At 46.7% G+C, this 19,962-nt stretch overlaps 1 protein-coding gene across 2 annotated transcripts in view; it reads left to right on the top strand.

Moving 5' to 3' along the window:
- Nucleotides 1-18,817, top strand: part of LOC139563014 (dysbindin domain-containing protein 1-like) — a 39,133-nt gene extending 20,316 nt beyond the window's left edge. For both annotated transcript variants that reach the window (XM_071381247.1, XM_071381248.1), the window contains exon 4: nt 17,669-18,817. In XM_071381247.1, the coding sequence (XP_071237348.1) occupies nt 17,669-17,826 (158 nt within the window). In that variant the 3' untranslated portion in view covers nt 17,827-18,817. The remainder of the gene's footprint in view (nt 1-17,668) is intronic.
- Nucleotides 18,818-19,962: the final 1,145 nt, after the last annotated feature.

Raw genomic sequence — 19,962 nt, 5'->3', positions numbered from 1 at the left:
CGCCCACAACCGTAATGCTCTCCAGAGGGTAGTGAGGTCTGCACAACGCATCACCGGGGGCAAACTACCTGCCCTCCAGGACACCTACAGCACCCGATGTCACAGGAAGGCCGAAAAGATCATCAAGGACAACAACCACCCGAGCCACTGCCTGTTCACCCCGCTATCATCCAGAAGGCGAGGTCAGTACAGGTGCATCAAAGCAGGGACCGAGAGACTGAAAAACAGCTTCTATCTCAAGGCCATCAGACTGTTAAACAGCCATCACTAACATTGAGTGGCTGCTGCCAACATACTGACTCATCTCTAGCCACTTTAATAATGAAAAAATGTATGTAATAAATGTATCACTAGCCACTTTAAACAACGTCCCTTTATATAATGTTTACATACCCTACATTACTCATCTCATATGTATATACTGTACTCTATACCATCTCCTGCATCTTGCCTATGCCATTCGGCCATCGCTCATTCATATATTTTTATGTACATATTCTTATTCATTCCTTTACACTTGTGTGGTAGTTGTGAAATTTTTAGGTTAGATTACTTGTTAGATATTACTGCATGGTCAGAACTAGAAACACAAGCATTTCATAACACTCACATTAACATCTGCTAACCATGTGTGTGTGACAAATACAATTTGATTTGATTAATCATTCTACTCATTTAAAAAAAAAAAAATTATTTAACTAGGCAAGTCCATTAAGAACAAATTCTTATTTACAATGGCAGCCTAGTGGGTTAACTTCCTTGTTCAGGGGCAGAATGTCAGATTTTTACCTTGGGTAGTCGATCTAGCAACCTTTCGGTTACTGGACCAACGCTCTAACCACTAGGCTACCAGCCGCCCAATTCATTAACCATTAAATGGTGGATTTGACAACCCTCTTGTTCTCTAACCAAGACGACCCTAGTGTGATGGACTGGCTTAAACATTGTCTTTGTTCGCCTTGAGAGAACCATTACCTAAATTGAACTTCCTCCTACTTTGGTTGAACACAGTTGGATGTTAGAGTGTATGTTTTGCTCTCTGCAGGAGACAAAACAGAAACACTATCTCTGTTTACTCTGTTCTCCCTCTAAAAACTCTGTCCACTAGACAGACTCATTTACATATCACCCCATTCTATAGCAACGGACCCCATTACATCAGAATCTAAAAGGTTTAGCTGATCGCAAATGTGTGTGTGTGTGTGTGTGTGCAGAGGGTCTGTAGAGCAATGAGCACTCTAATAAAAAGCTTACAATTGTGTTCTCTTTGGCTGCAGGGAAAGGAACACATGGGAGAACTCAATAAAACTGCAGCAGCACACTGGATTCCTCTGAATTCTTACTGTAATTCAAGCAGTTCTCTATATTTTGTGATAATGACCAACATACAGTATATTCCTGTTATGCTTCTCTGGGAGATTCTCATTTCAGTTTGTGCCCATGTCAATGTTGATAGTTATTGGCACCAGATCCCAGGCTGGTTGTCTGATACAGCACAATAGACTACTGTAGCATAGCGCTAATTAGCATTAGTTAGAGGGGAGTCTGATTAACCTGTGATCAGGCCCAGCAAACCGCCCTCCTCACAACCAGAGGAAACAGGAAATCCATCCCATGTATTATTTATGATCCATAGCCCCATGTTTCCTGCTGAGACGGAGAACCATCCTCATGGAGCTCCACATCATCACCCCATTCAGCTGCTTTATGCTCACACTCTCACCTCATCTCTATTAAGAAGAGATATGCGTGACTTGGGAACGGTACTAAGATGTTTACTTTACAATACACCTGTTCTAAACTCATATACGTTCTCAGCATAGGGAACCACAGAGAGCTATGTTCAGCTCTATGTGTGGGATATTAAAATAACCTTACAAAGGTGCACTTTAAGAAATACAGCAATCTTGCTTAGATATCACCCACGCTCCTTCTCCTTATTGCCCCCAGGATTGAACCGTGCCAATTTATCACATTACTCCCCATAAAAAGGCATTGCGTTGCTCCCTTGTCTGACCTTAGCCCGTAAGTCAGGGGTTCCAAACTTTTTTGGCCCACGACCACATTTTGATACTGGAAGATTTTCGTGACCCCACCAACCATGTGAAAAAAATGTATGTAATTAACAGCCAATGTTAACTTTTTTATTTGGAGCTATGGCAGTCAATTGAAAACATTCTAACAGTATTTTTGATTGTCTTCTCAACTCACCATCACATACTTTTTATGTGGGGCTATGACAGTCATCTGCAAATTAGTCTGTCTTAATGTATCTTTTCTCACCACCACTAATGAGATGGTTGTACTTGATGCAAGTGGCGTCGGAGCTTCTCAAAGTCCGGGGACACGTTCGATAGTGCGCACCTCATATCTGCTGTCGCATCCAACCTAGACCGATATTTGGTTTTAATGTAGACGAGAGCACTGAATGCAGCTTCATACAGATATAAGCTGGCAAAGGGTACCATCAGTTTCATGGTGCTTTTAAGACAACTGGGAACTCAGTCAAATAATGATGTCAGTGATCTTCAGGTCGGAAAGTCGGAGCTCTAAGAGGCCCGAGTTCCAGAATTGGAATTCCGAGTTGGATGACCGTTCAAAACTATTTTTTCCAGTCGGAGCTCGTTTTTTTCAGAGTTTCCAGTTCTCTTGAATGCACTGAAGTCGGAAGTCAGTTCAGTTCCCAGTTCCGAGTTCCCAGTTGTTTTGAACGCGGCATTATTGTCAGAGGGAGACGGCAGAGTATTCCCTTTGAGTCAGGAACCAAAACTGCTCCATAGTGATCTGTGCTCAATCAGCTATTCGATTTCACTTACCAGCATGTCAATTGAGCCAGGATCACAGTCAAATGGATTGGGAAGTAGGTGCCAAAGTGCTCTTCCAAGCGTTGGAGGTGAGCAGTCATCACTCGTGTGGGACACTTACTGATGCTGTGTTCTGTCAGAAACATACACAGGCGAGGGAAGTGGGCATGGTTCACTTTTGAATGACTCTCTCCAATAAGAATCCTTTCCTCTGAATCCACTGATTCCGTCACTCATCTGTAGGTTTTTGTATTTCCCCTGCATGCTTGCGTTCAGTTTCCCAAATACGTCTTTTACATAGGCAAGGAGACACATTTTATTTTCATTACACAGAAAGTCAACCAAGTCTGTTTTTTTACATCCATTGTGAATGACAACAGTTCCTCTCTTAATGCAAAAACTCTTTCCAACACTCTCCCTTGATAACCACCAAACCTCGGTGTGAAATAGAACATTGTCATGCTCTGATCCCATATCTCCACATAATTTTGCCAACAGGCGTGCGCGCAGTGGATGTGGTTTGATATAGTCTACAATCAAAGTTACCTGCTGCAGTATATCTCTGAGTTCTGTAATCAGCTTTTTTGCCCCCAATTGCTCTCGGTGTGTCATACAATGCGTTCTTATGGCAGAGGGAGACATTCATAACTAGAGTGTGGCGGCCTGCCTGCCGTCCTGCCATAGATGGAGCCCCATCTGTGCAAAAGCCCAACATTTGATCCCATGGAATCTGTTTTTCATCAATATAGCCACACAGCACACTGGACATCCCCTGTGCTGTTTCATGCTCGGGAATCGTGAGACAGAACAATATGTCCTCGTAAATAGCATCCCCCGACATGTATAGCGAACAAAATTCATGCATGGGCATCTTGGCCCTCACAGCTAACGTTCATTTGGAGAGCATAAACTGGGGAGTTTTTGAGTCGTTCAGTCAGAGTTTCCTCTTGATTGCTAGCGATAGCATAAATTCTTTGTTTAACAGTGTTATCTGACAAAGGTATTGATGTGAGTTTCTGTGCCTCAGCCTCCCCACACATTGTTTTCACCATATCAATAGCAACCGGTAATATCAACGTCTCTGCAACAGTGTGTGGTTTCATAGCGTAGCAGGCCTAGCCATTCACCGTGGGAATGATTCAAGTGCAACGGTGAAGTGCAGCCTTTTCCCATGATCTAAGGGAACTCTCTAGTTGAATTTAATATTTGAATAATTTTCATTTAGATTTTTAAGGTTACCCACATTTCAATGATTTTGAGACACAAAGACGATGTTCTAATATATATATATACTTGCCGGGATTTTGGAAATTCTCCCGCGACCCCCTTTTCATATCAGGCAACCCCATACGGGGTCGCAACACTTAGGTTGGGAACCGCTGCCGTATCTAATCCCCCAGTGACCCCACCCACCCTGTCTCTATCTCTGTTTTTCTGTCATACACACACACACACACATAAACACACACATAAACACACACACACCTACAACTCTCAGGCTGCTTTAATCACTGCATTGTGCTGTACACCATAACCTCCTCCTATATTAATCCCACTGAGGGGGAGGAGGAGGAGGCACCTGATTAGGTAGATCAGTGTGCTGGGGACCCCTAGTGACAGATAGAGAGATGAAGAGAGAGGCGGGAGAGGGGAGAAAGGGAGGGAGAGGGAGGGAGCGTTAAAAAAGGGGCGCGGGAGAAATAGAGGGAGAGAAGGAGCATTAAAAAAGGAGAGAGGGAGGGAGAGAGGAAGGGAGAGAGGGAGAAACATGAAAGAGAAATACATGAGAGGTGGTGATTCCCTCTCCACCCCAGCAAGGTTTCCCATTTCTCCACAAGAGACTGATGGCTCCCTGAGCTCCAGTGAATATGCCAGATATCCTGGTCCTGACAGCAGGACCTCACCACAGGGCTCGTATAAACCCACCACAGCTGCTGCTACCGGAGCACCACAGCCATAAAACTCACAGGGAGAACAACAGACTGTCCCCATATCCCCAGCCGTCCAGCTATAGCCTCTGATATAGTGCAGCAGTTTTACTGACGAATCGGACAATAAAAAGCCCAGCAGGAGGAATAAGCAGCGTCGTGTGATGACCATAATCTCACTCAGTGAGAAATCTCCGCACGGTCCCTGACCTCCTCGACAGTATCACCCGATACTGTCGAGGAGGTCAGGGACCGTGCGGAGATTTTAGGTGTCGTATTAAGACCTATGGCTGGTGAAAGGGAGTCAGGACTAGGGTACTAAAATAGCAGAGTGAATAGCAGAGTGATCAGAACACCAATAATACTGTCTCACTGTGTAATACAGACCCTGATAAAAGTGTTTATTTTCACATCCATACAGTGCATTCCGAAACTATTCAGACCCCTTGACCTGTTCCATATTTTTTTTGTCACAGCCTTACTCTAAAATGGATTCAACTATTTTTTTCCCCTCATCAATCTACACACAATATCCCATAATGACGAAGTGAAAACAGGTTTTTAGAAATTTTTGCAAATGTATGTAAAAAAAAAGACGGAAATACCTTATTTACATAAGTATTCAGACTCTTTGCTATGAGACTCCGAAATTGAGCTCAGGTGCATCCTTATTCCATTGATTATCCTTGAAATGTTTCTACAACTTGATTGGAGTCCACCTGTAGTAAATAAAATCTGATTTGACATGATTTGGAAAGGCACACACCTGTCTATATAAGGTCCCACAGTTGACAGTGCATGTCAGTGCAAAACCAAGACATGAGGTCGAAGGAATTGTCCATAGAGCTCCGAGACAGGATTGTGTCGAGGCACAGATCTGGGGAAGGGTACCTCAAAGAAATTGCAGCATTGAAGGTCCCCAAGAACAGAGTGGCATACATCATTCTTAAATGGAAGAAGTTTGGACACCAAGACTAGAGCTGGCCACCCGGCCAAACTGAGCAATCGGAAAAGAAGGGTCTTGGTCAGGGAGGTGACCAAGAACCCGATGGTCACTCTGACAGAGCTCCAGAGTTCCTTTGTGGAGAGAGAATAACCTTCCAGAAGGACAACCAACTCTGCAATCAGGTCTTTATGGTAGAGTGGCCAGACGGAAGCCACTCCTCAGTGAAAGGCACATGACAGCCCACTTGGAGTTTGCCAAAAGGCACCTAAAGTACTCTCAGACCATGAGAAACAAGATTCTCTGCTCTGATGAAACCAAAATTGAACTCTTTGGCCTGAATGCCAAGCATCACGTCTGGAGGAAACCTGACACCATCCCTACAATGAAGCATGGTGGTGGCAGCATCATGCTGTGGGGATGTTTTTCAGCGGCAGGGACTGGGAGACTAGTCAGGATCGAGGGAAAGATGAACGGAGCAAAGTACAGAGAGATCCTTGATGAAAACATGCTTCAGAGTGCTCAGGACCTCAGACTGGGGAGAAGGTTCACCTTCCAACAGGACAACAACCATAAGCACACAGACAAGACAACGCAGGAGCGGCTTCGGGACAAGTCTCTGAATGTCCTTGAGTGGCCCAGCCAGAGCCCGGATTTGAACCCGATTGAACATCTCTGGAGAGACCTGAAAATAGCTGTGCAGCGACACTCCCCATCCAACCTGACAGAGCTTGAAAGGAGCTGCAGAGAAGAATGGGAGAAACTCCCCAAATACAGGTGTGCCAAGCTTGTAGCATCATACCCAAGAAGAACCGGGCTGTAAACGGTGCCAAAGGTGCTTCAACAAAGTACTGAGTAAAGGGTCCGAATACTTTTTGAATGTGATATACCTGTTTTTGCTTTGTCCTTATGGGGTATTGTGTGTAGATTTATGAGGGGGAAAAACTATTTAATCCATTTTAGAATAAGGCTGTAACGTAACAAAATGTGGAAAAAGTCAAGGTGTCTGAATACTTTCCGAATGCACTGTATGTAACCGTATGTATGCCCCTTTACATTATGTTGAATTGGATAAAGCTGGTCTTCCTCCACTGTGATCTATCTGCATTCAGTAGATGTATGCTGGTTTGCATCTTATCTTTATTGCCAAGTAGCTTGAAGTGCTTTGTCATTGGCTGGTGTCCTCTATTTCCCACTCATAGAATAGACAGTGACACGCTGGAGATCTCTGACTCACTCCAGCAGTGGCACACTGTGCTCAAATATGAGTGTGGTTTGCTTTCGGACTCAAGACGGGATACAGAGATACACATACCCATGCAAACACACACATACTCATACACACACTCACACACACATGCATGACTAACGACTAAAGCTTCTCCCCAGTGTCCAGGTCAGACTATCCAGACTGTACAGCTTCTCCCCAGTGTCCAGGCCAGACTATCCAGACTGTACAGCTGCTCTTCAGTGTCCAGGCCAGACTATCCAGACTGTACAGCTTCTCCCCAGTGTCCAGGCCAGACTATCCAGACTGTACAGCTGCTCCCCAGTCTCCAGACCAGACTATCCAGACTGTACAGCTGCTCCCCAGTGTCCAGGCCAGACTATCCAGACTGTACAGCTGCTTCCCAGTGTCCAGGCCAGACTATCCAGACTGTACAGCTGCTCCCCAGTGTCCAGGTCAGACTATCCAGACTGTACAGCTGCTCCCCAGTGTCCAGACCAGACTATCCAGACTGTACAGCTGCTGCCCAGTGTCCAGGCCAGACTATCCAGACTGTACAGCTGCTCTCCATTGTCCAGGCCAGACTATCCAAACTGTACAGCTGCTCCCCAGTGTCCAGGCCAGACTATCCAGACTGTACAGCTGCTCCCCAGTGTCCAGGCCAGACTATCCAGACTGTACAGCTACTCCCCAGTGTCCAGGCCAGATTATCCAGACTGTACAGCTGCTTCCCAGTGTCCAGGCCAGACTATCCAGACTGTACAGCTGCTCCCCAGTGTCCAGGTCAGACTATCCAGACTGTACAGCTGCTCCCCAGTCTCCAGACCAGACTATCCACACTGTACAGCTGCTGCCCAGTGTCCAGGCCAGACTATCCAGACTGTACAGCTGCTTTCCAGTGTCCAGGCCAGACTATCCAGACTGTACAGCTGCTCCCCAGTGTCCAGGCCAGACTATCCAGACTGTACAGCTGCTCCCCAGTGTCCAGGCCAGACTATCCAGACTGTACAGCTGCTCTCCAGTGTCCAGGCCAGACTATCCAGACTGTCAGCTGCTCCCCAGTGTCCAGACCAGACTATCCAGACTGTCAGCTGCTCTCCAGTGTCCAGACCAGACTATCCAGACTGTTCAGCTGCTCTCCAGTGTCCAGACCAGACTTTCCAGACTGTCAGCTGCTCTCCAGTGTCCAGGCCAGACTATCCAGACTGTACAGCTGCTCCCCAGTGTCCAGGCCAGACTATCCAGACTGTACAGCTGCTCTCCAGTGTCCAGAACAGACTATCGAGACTGTCAGCTGCTCTCCAGTGTCCAGGCCAGACTATCCAGACTGTCAGCTGCTCTCCAGTGTCCAGGCCAGACTATCCAGACTGTACAGCTGCTCCCCAGTGTCCAGACCAGACTATCCAGACTGTCAGCTGCTCTCCAGTGTCCAGGCCAGACTATCCAGACTGTCAGCTGCTCTCCAGTGTCCAGGCCAGACTATCCAGACTGTCAGCTGCACTCCAGTGTCCAGGCCAGACTATCCAGACTGTTCAGCTGCTCCCCAGTGTCCAGACCAGACTGTCCAGACTGTCAGCTGCTCTCCAGTCTCCAGGCCAGACTATCCAGACTGTCAGCTGCTCTCCAGTGTCCAGACCAGACTATCCAGACTGTCAGCTGCTCTCCAGTGTCCAGACCAGACTATCCAGACTGTTCAGCTGCTCTCCAGTGTCCAGACCAGACTATCCAGACTGTCAGCTGCTCTCCAGTGTCCAGGCCAGACTATCCAGACTGTCAGCTGCTCCCCAGTGTCCAGGCCAGACTATCCAGACTGTACAGCTGCTCTCCAGTGTCCAGGCCAGACTATCGAGACTGTCAGCTGCTCTCCAGTGTCCAGGCCAGACTATCCAGACTGTCAGCTGCTCTCCAGTGTCCAGGCCAGACTATCCAGACTGTACAGCTGCTCCCCAGTGTCCAGACCAGACTATCCAGACTGTCAGCTGCTCTCCAGTGTCCAGGCCAGACTATCTAGACTGTCAGCTGCTCTCCAGTGTCCAGGCCAGACTATCCAGACTGTCAGCTGCACTCCAGTGTCCAGGCCAGACTATCCAGACTGTTCAGCTGCTCCCCAGTGTCCAGACCAGACTATCCAGACTGTCAGCTGCTCTCCAGTGTCCAGGCCAGACTATCCAGACGGTCAGCTGCTCTCCAGTGTCCAGGCCAGACTATCCAGACTGTCAGCTGCTCTCCAGTGTCCAGGCCAGACTATCCAGACTGTCAGCTGCTCTCCAGTGTCCAGGCCAGACTATCCAGACTGTCAGTTGCACTCCAGTGTCCAGGCCAGACTATCCAGACTGTTCAGCTGCTCCCCAGTGTCCAGGCCAGACTATCCAGACTGTCAGCTGCTCCCCAGTGTCCAGGCCAGACTATCCAGACTGTACAGCTGCTCTCCAGTGTCCAGGCCAGACTATCGAGACTGTCAGCTGCTCTCCAGTGTCCAGGCCAGACTATCCAGACTGTCAGCTGCTCTCCAGTGTCCAGGCCAGACTATCCAGACTGTCAGCTGCTCTCCAGTGTCCAGGCCAGACTATCCAGACTGTTCAGCTGCTCCCCAGTGTCCAGACCAGACTATCCAGACTGTCAGCTGCTCTCCAGTGTCCAGGCCAGACTATCCAGACTGTCAGCTGCTCTCCAGTGTCCAGGCCAGACTATCCAGACTGTCAATTGCTCTCCAGTGTCCAGGCCAGACTATCCAGATGTTATGATAATTATGTTCTCAATGTTCATAAACTGAACTTCAATTAAACTACTCTGTCTGTTACTAAGAATTTGTAAGGTTCTTATTGAAATGAAACAGACAAAGGCCAGTCTACAATAGTCAGAATGTTTATTTACGAGAGCTCTGCTGTCCATATACAAAGACGTTCCTTTTATAATATTCTCTTAACCTACGCACATACATACACACTAACATTAGGATTTTCTCCTGAAGTCTCACCACAGTTTATTACCACTCAACTGACAGTTCCAGTCCCCCCCAGATACGGGAAACCTGGAGGGGCTCTCCCTGTCCTATCTTATCTCCCCAGAGTTACAGCCGGGTTGGTTCAAACATAGTTTAATGATCCACTTTGTTTTCTTTAGGCACACACATACATTCCTCTCTTCCCAGGTACATGCTACATAACCTCTTTCTTATGAACTAACATTATTTATCAATATAGAAAAACAGGGTAGAATTCAGTTAGTTATAGTTCTACGTTAAATGTATACATAATTTATTCATTATTCATAAAATTCATAACACCAGACTGTACAGCTGCTGCCCTGTGTCCAGCCCAGACTATCCAGACTGTACAGCTGCTGCCCAGTGTCCAGGCCAGACTATCCAGACTGTACAGCTGCTGCCCAGTGTCCAGGCCAGACTATCCAGACTGTACAGCTGCTGCCCAGTGTCCAGGCCAGACTATCCAGACTGTACAGCTGCTCCCCAGTGTCCAGGCCAGACTATCCAGACTGTACAGCTGCTGCCCAGTGTCCAGGCCAGACTATCCAGACTGTATAGCTGCTGCCCAGTGTCCAGGTCAGACTATCCACTGTACAGCTGCTCCCCAGTGTCCAGGCCAGACTTTCCAGACTGTACAGCTGCTTTCCAGTGTCCAGGCCAGACTATCCAGACTATACAGCTGTTCTCCAGTGTCCAGGCCAGACTATCCAGACTGTACAGGCTCTAGAGGAGCCAGAGTCAAGAACAGGCTCTCTCCCCACATCTTTGCGTCTCTCTCTCTCTGGCTGCCTCAGTAGTGAGAATAGTGAGAGTGGGATAATACCTCCAGGTGGAAATCAGATCAGGCTGAGGCTGGTGTATAGATGACCTTGTGTGATAGATGACAGAACCACAGGGCCAGGTGTTCTGCTCAGTGGGGATTCTACTGCCACTGGACATACATCAGCTGTGAGATCAGCTGTGTGTGTGTGTGTGTGTGTGTGTGTGTGTGTGCGTGCGTGCGTGCGTGCGTGCGTGCGTGCGTGCGTGCGTGCGTGCGTGCGTGCGTGCGAGCGAGCGAGCGAGCGAGCGAGCGAGAGAGAAAGAAGGAAAGAAAGAGTTGTTTATCAGAGGTTAGTGTTACCTTACCCAGGGAGGACTTAGGACACATCTCAGCTGTGAGATCCAGCTGTTCTGTTACTTCCTTGTAATATCTGTGTTCCCTTAAAGCTCCTTCAGTATCACCACCTGCTCTAATGATAAATAACAAGCTCTGTAGCCAGAGGTATAGAGTGTATTATAGTGAAGGAAGAAGGTGGCTTGCTTGTACAGTAAATGTATTGTCTAACTGCTTATCAAGGTGAAAGGATCATGGCTACATGAAGGGAATATATGGGTGGATAATGTGCATAATATGTATGTAGACTGTAGTGTCGTGTCTTTGGCTATGCCGGATTAAGTGATATGACATGCTATTCTATAAAATCGTTTCTCCGTAATTAATATTACCTGATTGAGCTATATATACCTGGTGGTAGATGGAAGGCCGTGTTGCCCAACCGAGTCCTTTGAAGAATGTCTCTGGTGGTAAATTGGATACGTTGTAGTAACGTCGTTGTGTGGTAGACAGGATACTCTGTCTGTCCTTTCCTAGCCCACGTTTGCAGCTGCTGTTGCTAACTCAACGGCTAGGAGGTATCACTTCTGTAGTGAATAAGAGTTCAAAGTTCATACCATTCACAACCAAAGCTCACGCTGAGGTTGGCTTAGTTCTGTAATTGACAGGTTAGTCCTTTTAACGTATGGACTGTCGTCCTCACATCCTCGGAACAGGAGGTTACATTTTCGTCAAGGCTTTATATAGGAAGGGAGAGGAGGGCGTGTTTGAAAAGTTTTATAACCCATGTTTCTTCACAGGGGCGGGCCACTGATTGAGCAGAGCCCTAACCTTATTAAAACCCAAATCTCTCATTTGGAAGCTAAAATTACATTTAATCTCTTCACCAATAATTTTATATTCAAACATTTAAATTGAACAACAATTCCATGTGACTCCGATAACTACAATGTGCAGACTTTCCACTGTAGAGTTTATGTCATTCTATCATTGATCAGAATGTCTCAGATGACAACCAAACTGACATCATATTCATTAAGTACCACCGCATATGTTCAATTGGTCGGATTACCAGAATATAGTTCATTTCCCCCCACCTTCTGATGTTCCCAGAATCTCTATGTTAACCAAAGGATTTTCAAATGTCACATCAGTAGGGTAGAGAGAGGAAAAAGGGGGGGAGAGGTATTTATGACTGTCATAAACCTACCCCCAGGCCAACGTCATGACAGTAGTCTGTAAAGGTCAGAGTGGCTGGGTATTCCATAGGAGTGTGTTATGAACCTAGGTCAGTAGGCGGGTTAGTTCTGTCAGTGAAAAGCCGTGGAAAAAAGGAGAGGGTGAGTTGGGGGTAAGAGTAGAATGGCTGGGGGAAAGCGAGAGGAGGAGAAGGTGAGGGAGGGTGTTGGGGAAGAGGGTAAATTGAGGGTTAGTCAAAGGTAAAATGAGAGAGGGGGGAAGAGGAAGGGAAGTTCAGGGGGAGAGTGGGATAGTGAGATTGGTTTGTGTGGAAAACGGAAGGGGAGGAGGAAAGGAAGATAGGGGAGGCTGAGGGAGTTCACTCTAAATGGAGTCCTGAATTATTCACTGTTCTCAGCTGGATACAAGGCCAGGACTCTCCTGAGCTGTAGATACTGTTATCATCATCAGGCCTTAAACAAACTGACTACACACTTACACATTATTTATGTATCCCTCTTATTTTCTTCTGTTTTTCCTCTCTTTTCCTTCTCTTTCCTTTCTTTTCTTTCCATTTTGTTTTCCTTACACTTCTCTTCTCTTCTCTTCTCTTCTCTTCTCTTCTCTTCTCTTCTCTTCTCTTCTCTTCTCTTCTCTTCTCTTCTCTTCTCTTCTCTCCTCTCCTCTCCTCTCCTCTCCTCTCCTCTCTAACTGTATATTGGACAGACATGGGTAATGAAAGCTGTGTGGGCACTTGTGTTTTGGACACCTGCCAGTCAGGACAGCCCAGGGATCAGAGTTGGCAGATGAGATGTTCAGGAGAAATGGAGGGGATGGGGGGATGAGGAGGAGATGGAGGGATGAAGGCCAGAGAGGGTTAGAGGAGTGAGGGAGGACCAGAGGAGAGAGGGAGGACAAAACATTTGATTAGCTAAATGTGTACAGCTGCATTGGTAGGCCCCCACCCAATCTCACCTCTCTGTACAGTCAGTATCTGCATATGTTCTGTGTATGTGAAATAGACGGATAACAAGAGATGACATACCAGATCTCTACAGAGACTATTATGACCATTATCCCCTCAGAAAGAGCCTTTTTAAACTACAAACCCCAGGATCACTTTCACCACATTAAAGCCCATTTGAGAGAGGAGGAGTGAGGCAGTAGGATGGAGTTGCCCCTAGACACTGATACAGTATATGGTACATTTTGTGTTTTCCCCCCAATGGTTAAGATTAGTATAGGGGGAGGGAAAGCTGATCCCAGATCTGTGTGGGAGTGAGTCATCTCCGCTGCAGTGTTCTCCAGGAGAGCCCAGGCTCTGACAGTCACGCCCTGTGATGACACAGGAGGACAGAGGGAGGACACTGCAGCTCTTACTGTCACCACTTTACCAGAGAGAGTCACAGGCTAGGTGGTCTCATTACCATATAGCATATACCCTTTTGCTGCCTTCAAATCTACAACCATCGAAGGGGGATGGGCAACGCATGGAGAAGGGGCTTGGTGATGTTCTCAGATCAATTCAATCTGTGTGTTTTGATGTTGTGGTTCCTCAGTGTTAACAAGGCAGGTTGAAGCTTTTGAAGCAGACAAAAATAACACAGCTACCCCCTATACTGTAGCAGCAGCTGTGGGCAAGACTGGGGGAAAACATTTCCATTCAGGGTAACTGTAGTAGTCTTGCTCATAAATCTTTAGGAGTCCACTGGGGCCTCTGAAAGGACTGCACAAAGAGGGGCCCCATAACTGATGTCCCAGTCCCAACATGAAACACACACACACACACACACACACACACACACACACACACACACACACACACACACACACACACACACACACACACACACACACACACACACACACACACACACACACACACACACACACACACACACAGCGTGTTGGCACCATACTAGCATTGTGTTTCCCTGTGGTTTAAGAGCCTTTGTAGAGCACAGGCTGGTATTTTCTGTGGACTTTGTTTTCACAGCAACACACTGGTTGTGGAATCTGATGGAGCCAACAGCACAGAAGGGCTTCTTAGACAGAGAGGTTTAGTACAGCTAGACACGGCAGACATGGTGGCTAGGAGGGAGGGAGGGAGGGAGGGAGGGAGGGAGGCAGGCAGGCAGGCAGGCAGGCAGGCAGGCAGGCAGGCAGGCAGGCTGGCTGGCAGGCAGGCAGGCAGGGAGGGAGGCAGGGAGACAGGGAGGGGGGAGGCAGGGAGGGAGGTAGGGAGACACTACAAGGATGTGATAGAAGGGGGGGTGCCTTTGTGGGCTGATGGTGGATTGAGTTAAGGAAATTGGATTTGGATTGTTCCTGATATTTGTTCTGAACTAGTTATGAGTAGGTCCTGAGCAATAGGGAAAGGGGTGGTCGGTGGTCCTGATATGAAGGTCTGAACTAGTTATGAGTAGGTCCTGAGCAGTAGGGAAAGGGGTGGTCGGTGGTCCTGATATGAAGGTCTGAACTAGTTATGAGTAGGTCCTGAGCAATAGGGAAAGGGGTGGTCGGTGGTCCTGATATGAAGGTCTGAACTAGTTATGAGTAGGTCCTGAGCAGTAGGGAAAGGGGTGGTCGGTGGTCCTGATATGAAGGTCTGAACTAGTTATGAGTAGGTCCTGAGCAATAGGGAAAGGGGTGGTCGGTGGTCCTGATATGAAGGTCTGAGGGTAAGGGATGTTAAATGAGAGATAGATAGAGGTGTGTGTTTGTGGGGTGAGAGTCTCATCCTCTGATCCGTCTCTGTCAGAACCCTGCAGGGAGAAGAGGAGGCTTCTCCTGCATCCATATTCATAGAGCTGTCAATCACAAAACACTGACCAGGGATGGGCTGACTCATACTGCGGCTATAGCATTCTAGTCACACACAGAAATAGACAGGGACACAGATAGAGACATGCTGGTAGAGATGCAGAGACACATCATGAAAGTAGGGACATACACACACACACACACACACACACAAGGACCAGCAGTGGCAGATACAAAGTTTAATTAACAAGCACTCACTCAAATAGAGCCTTTCAGGATGCTGAGGAGGCTCTTGTCCCTCCCATTAAAATCCAATGGAGGCACCATCAATCTTCAGGGATCAATACCATCAATGTTGTGTGTGTGTGTGTGTGTGTGTGTGTGTGTGTGTGTGTGTGTGTGTGTGTGTGTGTGTGTGTGTGTGTGTGTGTGTGTGTGTGTGTGTGTGTGTGTGTTTTCGTGTGTACCCTTGTGTGAACATACATCACTGCTGGTTCATCTATTGTTACAGCATTTCACTTATGGAGAGTGAGAGCTGGGACTTGCCTTATCATTAGACAGTAATTGCATTGATATGTGTGCAGTAAAGGAGGGTTAAAAAGTGTGTCCGGCTACACCAATTAATCCTGTGATCTCTGTGGTAGTGAACAGTACCACCAAGTGGTGTAAAGAGACAGAGCCTCTTTATTTCATATGCCCCTTCGTATTACCAATATTCGTGTGAACCTGCTTGACACCGGTCCCTTCTGAGCACTCAAGGACATGCAGATGAACACATATGAGGGGAGGGGATCGATTCAAGATTAAAGAGAGTGGGGAGATGGACACAAAGAAAGAGAGGTACAGGGAGAGAGACAGAGAAAGAAAAGGGTGTAGTAGGGGAGAGGGAGAGAGAGAGAGAGAGGGGAGAGATTAAGTGCAGCAACCTATTTGCCAAAACATTTGGCAATCATTTCACAAACACATTCCTCTGATGTCATCACCTCCTAGCCTCATCACCTAAACACCAATCAGCTTCTCATTTCTACTCACCCTAGTAGTTAGCGAACCAATCATATTCTCTATCCATGATATCACCACTCCACAAAACTGAAGTACAATCTCTATCGAGCATGCTGATGGCTATAGACCAAAGAGACACTGGAGAGCTGTGTAGTGGTTCTGAGAACTGAAGAACAAACAGACAGGCACGATGAATGGTGGAGTTCTGCTGCCTCGAGACACCGAAAAATAAGTGTGAGACAAATGTCTGTGACAGCTAAAACAAGCAGTCATTGTGAGCATAATGAACTGGAGAAAACAGCCAGCAGGCTAAATGCAGCTGATGATTGGAGGAGAGGTGACCATGTGACTGTTTTAGATCAATAACAATGACATGAGAGGAGATGAGAAGCAGAGAGACATCAAACTAAAATGATCTATCATCTACTACACACGTAGGCACACGCACGCGCTTACACACGCACGCACACACGCACACACACGCAGAGCTTCTAGTTTTCTAACTCCTCCATTTCTCTTGGGATTCGGTGTCCTTGAGACACATACATGTATAGGCTACACATTAACATACACTAACGCATACTCAGCTCACTGCACACTGCCTCTCTGACAGAGTACTTCATAGTTTGATCTGCCTCTATATTCAGAGCAACTCTATCATGCTGTAAGGACCTTTGCAGAATCCCAGAGGAATAGGTCATGTGGAGCTGCATGAACTAAATTATATTCTGTACTTTACTGTGTTTCAACCATAGCATATTGATCTATTCTACAGTAGGGAAACAAACTGCACTCACCACTGCATGCTGTTCTAAACTATTTTTGGAGAACCTTGGGCAAACATAATTGACTGAAGTGGCATAGAGAAAGGAAGCTTTTAGAGGCATTAGGTGACTTCAGGGAGTTGACAGCCCCTGCTGACTTGACTTTGTTAAATGAGTTACAGTATGGTGACCATTGGGGGAGATAGCAGGTGGACTAGCGGTTAAGAGCGTTTCACAGGGATGCTGGCCCATGTTGACTCCAATGCTTCCCCCAGTTGTGTCCATTTGGCTGGATGTCCTTTGGTGGGGGACCATTCTTGATACACATGGGAAACTGTTGAGCGTGAAATACCCAGCCACTTTGCAGTTCTTGACACACTCAAACCAGTGTGCCTGGCACCTACTACCATATCCTGTTCAAAGGCACTTAAATATTTTGTCTTGCCCATTCACCCTCTAAATGGCACACATACACAATCCATTTCTTAATTGTCTCAAGGCTTAAAAATATTTGATATTTATTTAACCTGTCTCCTCCCCTTCACCTACACAGATTGAAGTGGATTTAACAAGGAATAACAATAAGGGATCATAGCTTTCACCTGGATTCACCTGGTCAGTCTATGTCATTGAAATATTCCTAATGTTTTGTCCACTCAGTGTATACTGTATGCTATACATGTGACAGACGGGAAGTTGCAGAAACTTAATCCAGGGCCTCTGGGTTACGTGGTCAGCATGTTTGAGCTGTGTAGAGCGGTTCACAACATACATGTCCCCTAGGCTGTTTTTTTCCATAAAAATATCAGGATACGTGAGAGGCGTGCACCTTGACTTCACCTTGTGTGTACATGAGTTTTATGTTTGTGGTTAAGAGACGTGCATGTCTGTATGTGTGTGATCCATAACTTACCCCTTCTCATCACATGTATGTCATGTGCATAGCTTGACCCTTCTCCTCATTATCATCCCCAGGCCACCACCAGCCACCCCTGCCCAGAGGAGGCTACATGCGCTCCCCCTCGTGGACCCGTTGCAGCAAGGCTGAGCCCCGCAGGGAGAGGAAGCACCACAGCGACTCCGACACCACCGCAGAGCCCTTAATGAAGCTGGAGAGGCCTAAGCAGCCCTGAGAGCCCACGGGTCTGGCCCGGAAAGAGAGAGGCCCAGAGCGGACACACCGAGAGCGGGCACAGAGACCACACCAACTGCCCCAACCCCTGCGCCGGGCACTGAAACAACCATGGTGCTGAAGACACTACAGACAGACTGAGCTCTCGATGCTGTGCACTGTATTATAAACTTAACATGAAACGATGGCTGTGAGTGAAATACACACAGACACAGATGCAAACACACAAAATGACACATGGATATCTGCAAAACCACACACACGTACACATATGCTATTTATTGTGTTTTCCATGCAAGGGGTTCCTCTGGCACAAACACTGGAGGGCCAGTGTTCTTTTTGAGGCTTTGTTTGGGGTGAACATCAGGGTATAAGGCTGTCCCAGTGTGGGGAGAATGCTTGGCTAAAAGCCTCCCCATCCCTGCAGCATCTTAGGGGTGGGATAGTGGGCTTGGAGGGGTGAGACGGACCCTGAAATCTATGAAAACCTCGGCTACAAAATATAATGTGGCGAAGTTAACGAGAATACCCACTCCAGTCAAATAAATTACTGGAATATGGATGTCATTATGCGATAGTACAGCAGGCAATCTGGAAGTCTTCTTTGTAATTAGAATAAGAGTCCAACCTGAATCTATTGCACAATGTTCTTCCTTAAAGTTCCAGGGCCATCTGCTCTCTCTGAATTACTTTCTGCAGGATTTCTGTAGGTTGTAACTAATAGGAGGCAATGGGTAGCGTTTCAGTGGGGCCACTCTCCATCGCTCTCTTTTCTTTCCATCCTCTCCCTCTCTCTCTTCTACCTCTCTCTACCTGAGAGGAAACCGGTGTGGCCACAGTAAACTAAAGTATTTGCAGATATGATATGAGATACGACAGCAGCCCTTCTCACCAACATTACATTTAACACTGTGGATCTTGTCCTTTGCCAAACCAAGTGATGTGGGGATGGGTGGTGAAAAAAATAAAGAATTTCATGCAAACAAAGTGAATTTTCTCTGTGGGTGATTTTTGAGTTAGAGCACTAACCAAACATTGTGCAGCTGTAGGTTGTCTGATAGGGTATTACGAACAGCAGTCTGAACTTTCCATTATTTATGCTCAACAGCCCAAACAAACAAACTCTCTCGGATTCCTGCCAGGAACACTGTGGAAGAAAACCAGCATCAGCAACATGAAAACAGTTCAATTGAAACCACATTGAAATACTTCAGAGTACACACTTAATCACACAGTGGACAGAGAAGTATTGAATAGCAATAATGTTTAAACGTTCAAAGGAATAACCTTAATTTACTCTCGTCAGCTTCGCCAAAATCAATGGGCTCTGGCACCTCTGTAGAGGTGTAGACTGCAGGTTCCTAACTGAGCCGATAGAGGGCAGAACAGAATAAAGTGGGGAATGCAGATAGACTTACAGTATACAGTCATACACATATCCATAAACAGCTTCATACCATGGCATTGTTGAATACTTGTTTCTGATTGGCTTGAAGTGCATTCTCGAGCGTGCATTATTTAAGTGATAATGCCCGAGAAGCTGGTGTTTGGAGGATATATTGGTACAGGTGCCAATATATCCTCCAAACACCGGCTTCGAGGGCTTTATCACTTTTATACAACGGGTTACCAACCTATTATGGGCTCTCCAGAGGGTGGTGCGGTCTGCACAACGCATCACCGGGGGAAAACGACCTGCCCTCCAGGACACCTACAGCACCCAATGTTACAGGAAGGCCAAAAAGATCATCAAGGACAACAACCACCCGAGCCACTGCCTGTTTACCCCACTACCATCCAGAAGGCGAGGTCAGTACAGGTGCATCAAAGGCCATCAGACTGTTAAACAGCCATCACTAACACAGAGAGGCTGCTGCCTACATACAGACTTAAAACCAGTGGCCACTCGAACAAATGGATCACTAGCCACTTCAATAATGATGTTTACATATCTTGCATTACTCATCTCATATGTATATACTGTATTTTAAACCATCTATTGCATCTTGCCTATGCCACTCGGTCATTGCTCATCCATATATTTATATGTACATATTCGTATTCCATCCCTTTACTTAGATTTGTGTGTATTGGGTAGTTGTTGTGGAATTGTCAGATTGTTGTTGCTATTGCTGCA

Source organism: Salvelinus alpinus, chromosome 33 (assembly GCF_045679555.1).
Source record: "Salvelinus alpinus chromosome 33, SLU_Salpinus.1, whole genome shotgun sequence".
Lineage (NCBI taxonomy): Eukaryota > Metazoa > Chordata > Actinopteri > Salmoniformes > Salmonidae > Salvelinus > Salvelinus alpinus.
This window is presented reverse-complemented; position numbering and strand designations above follow the sequence as displayed.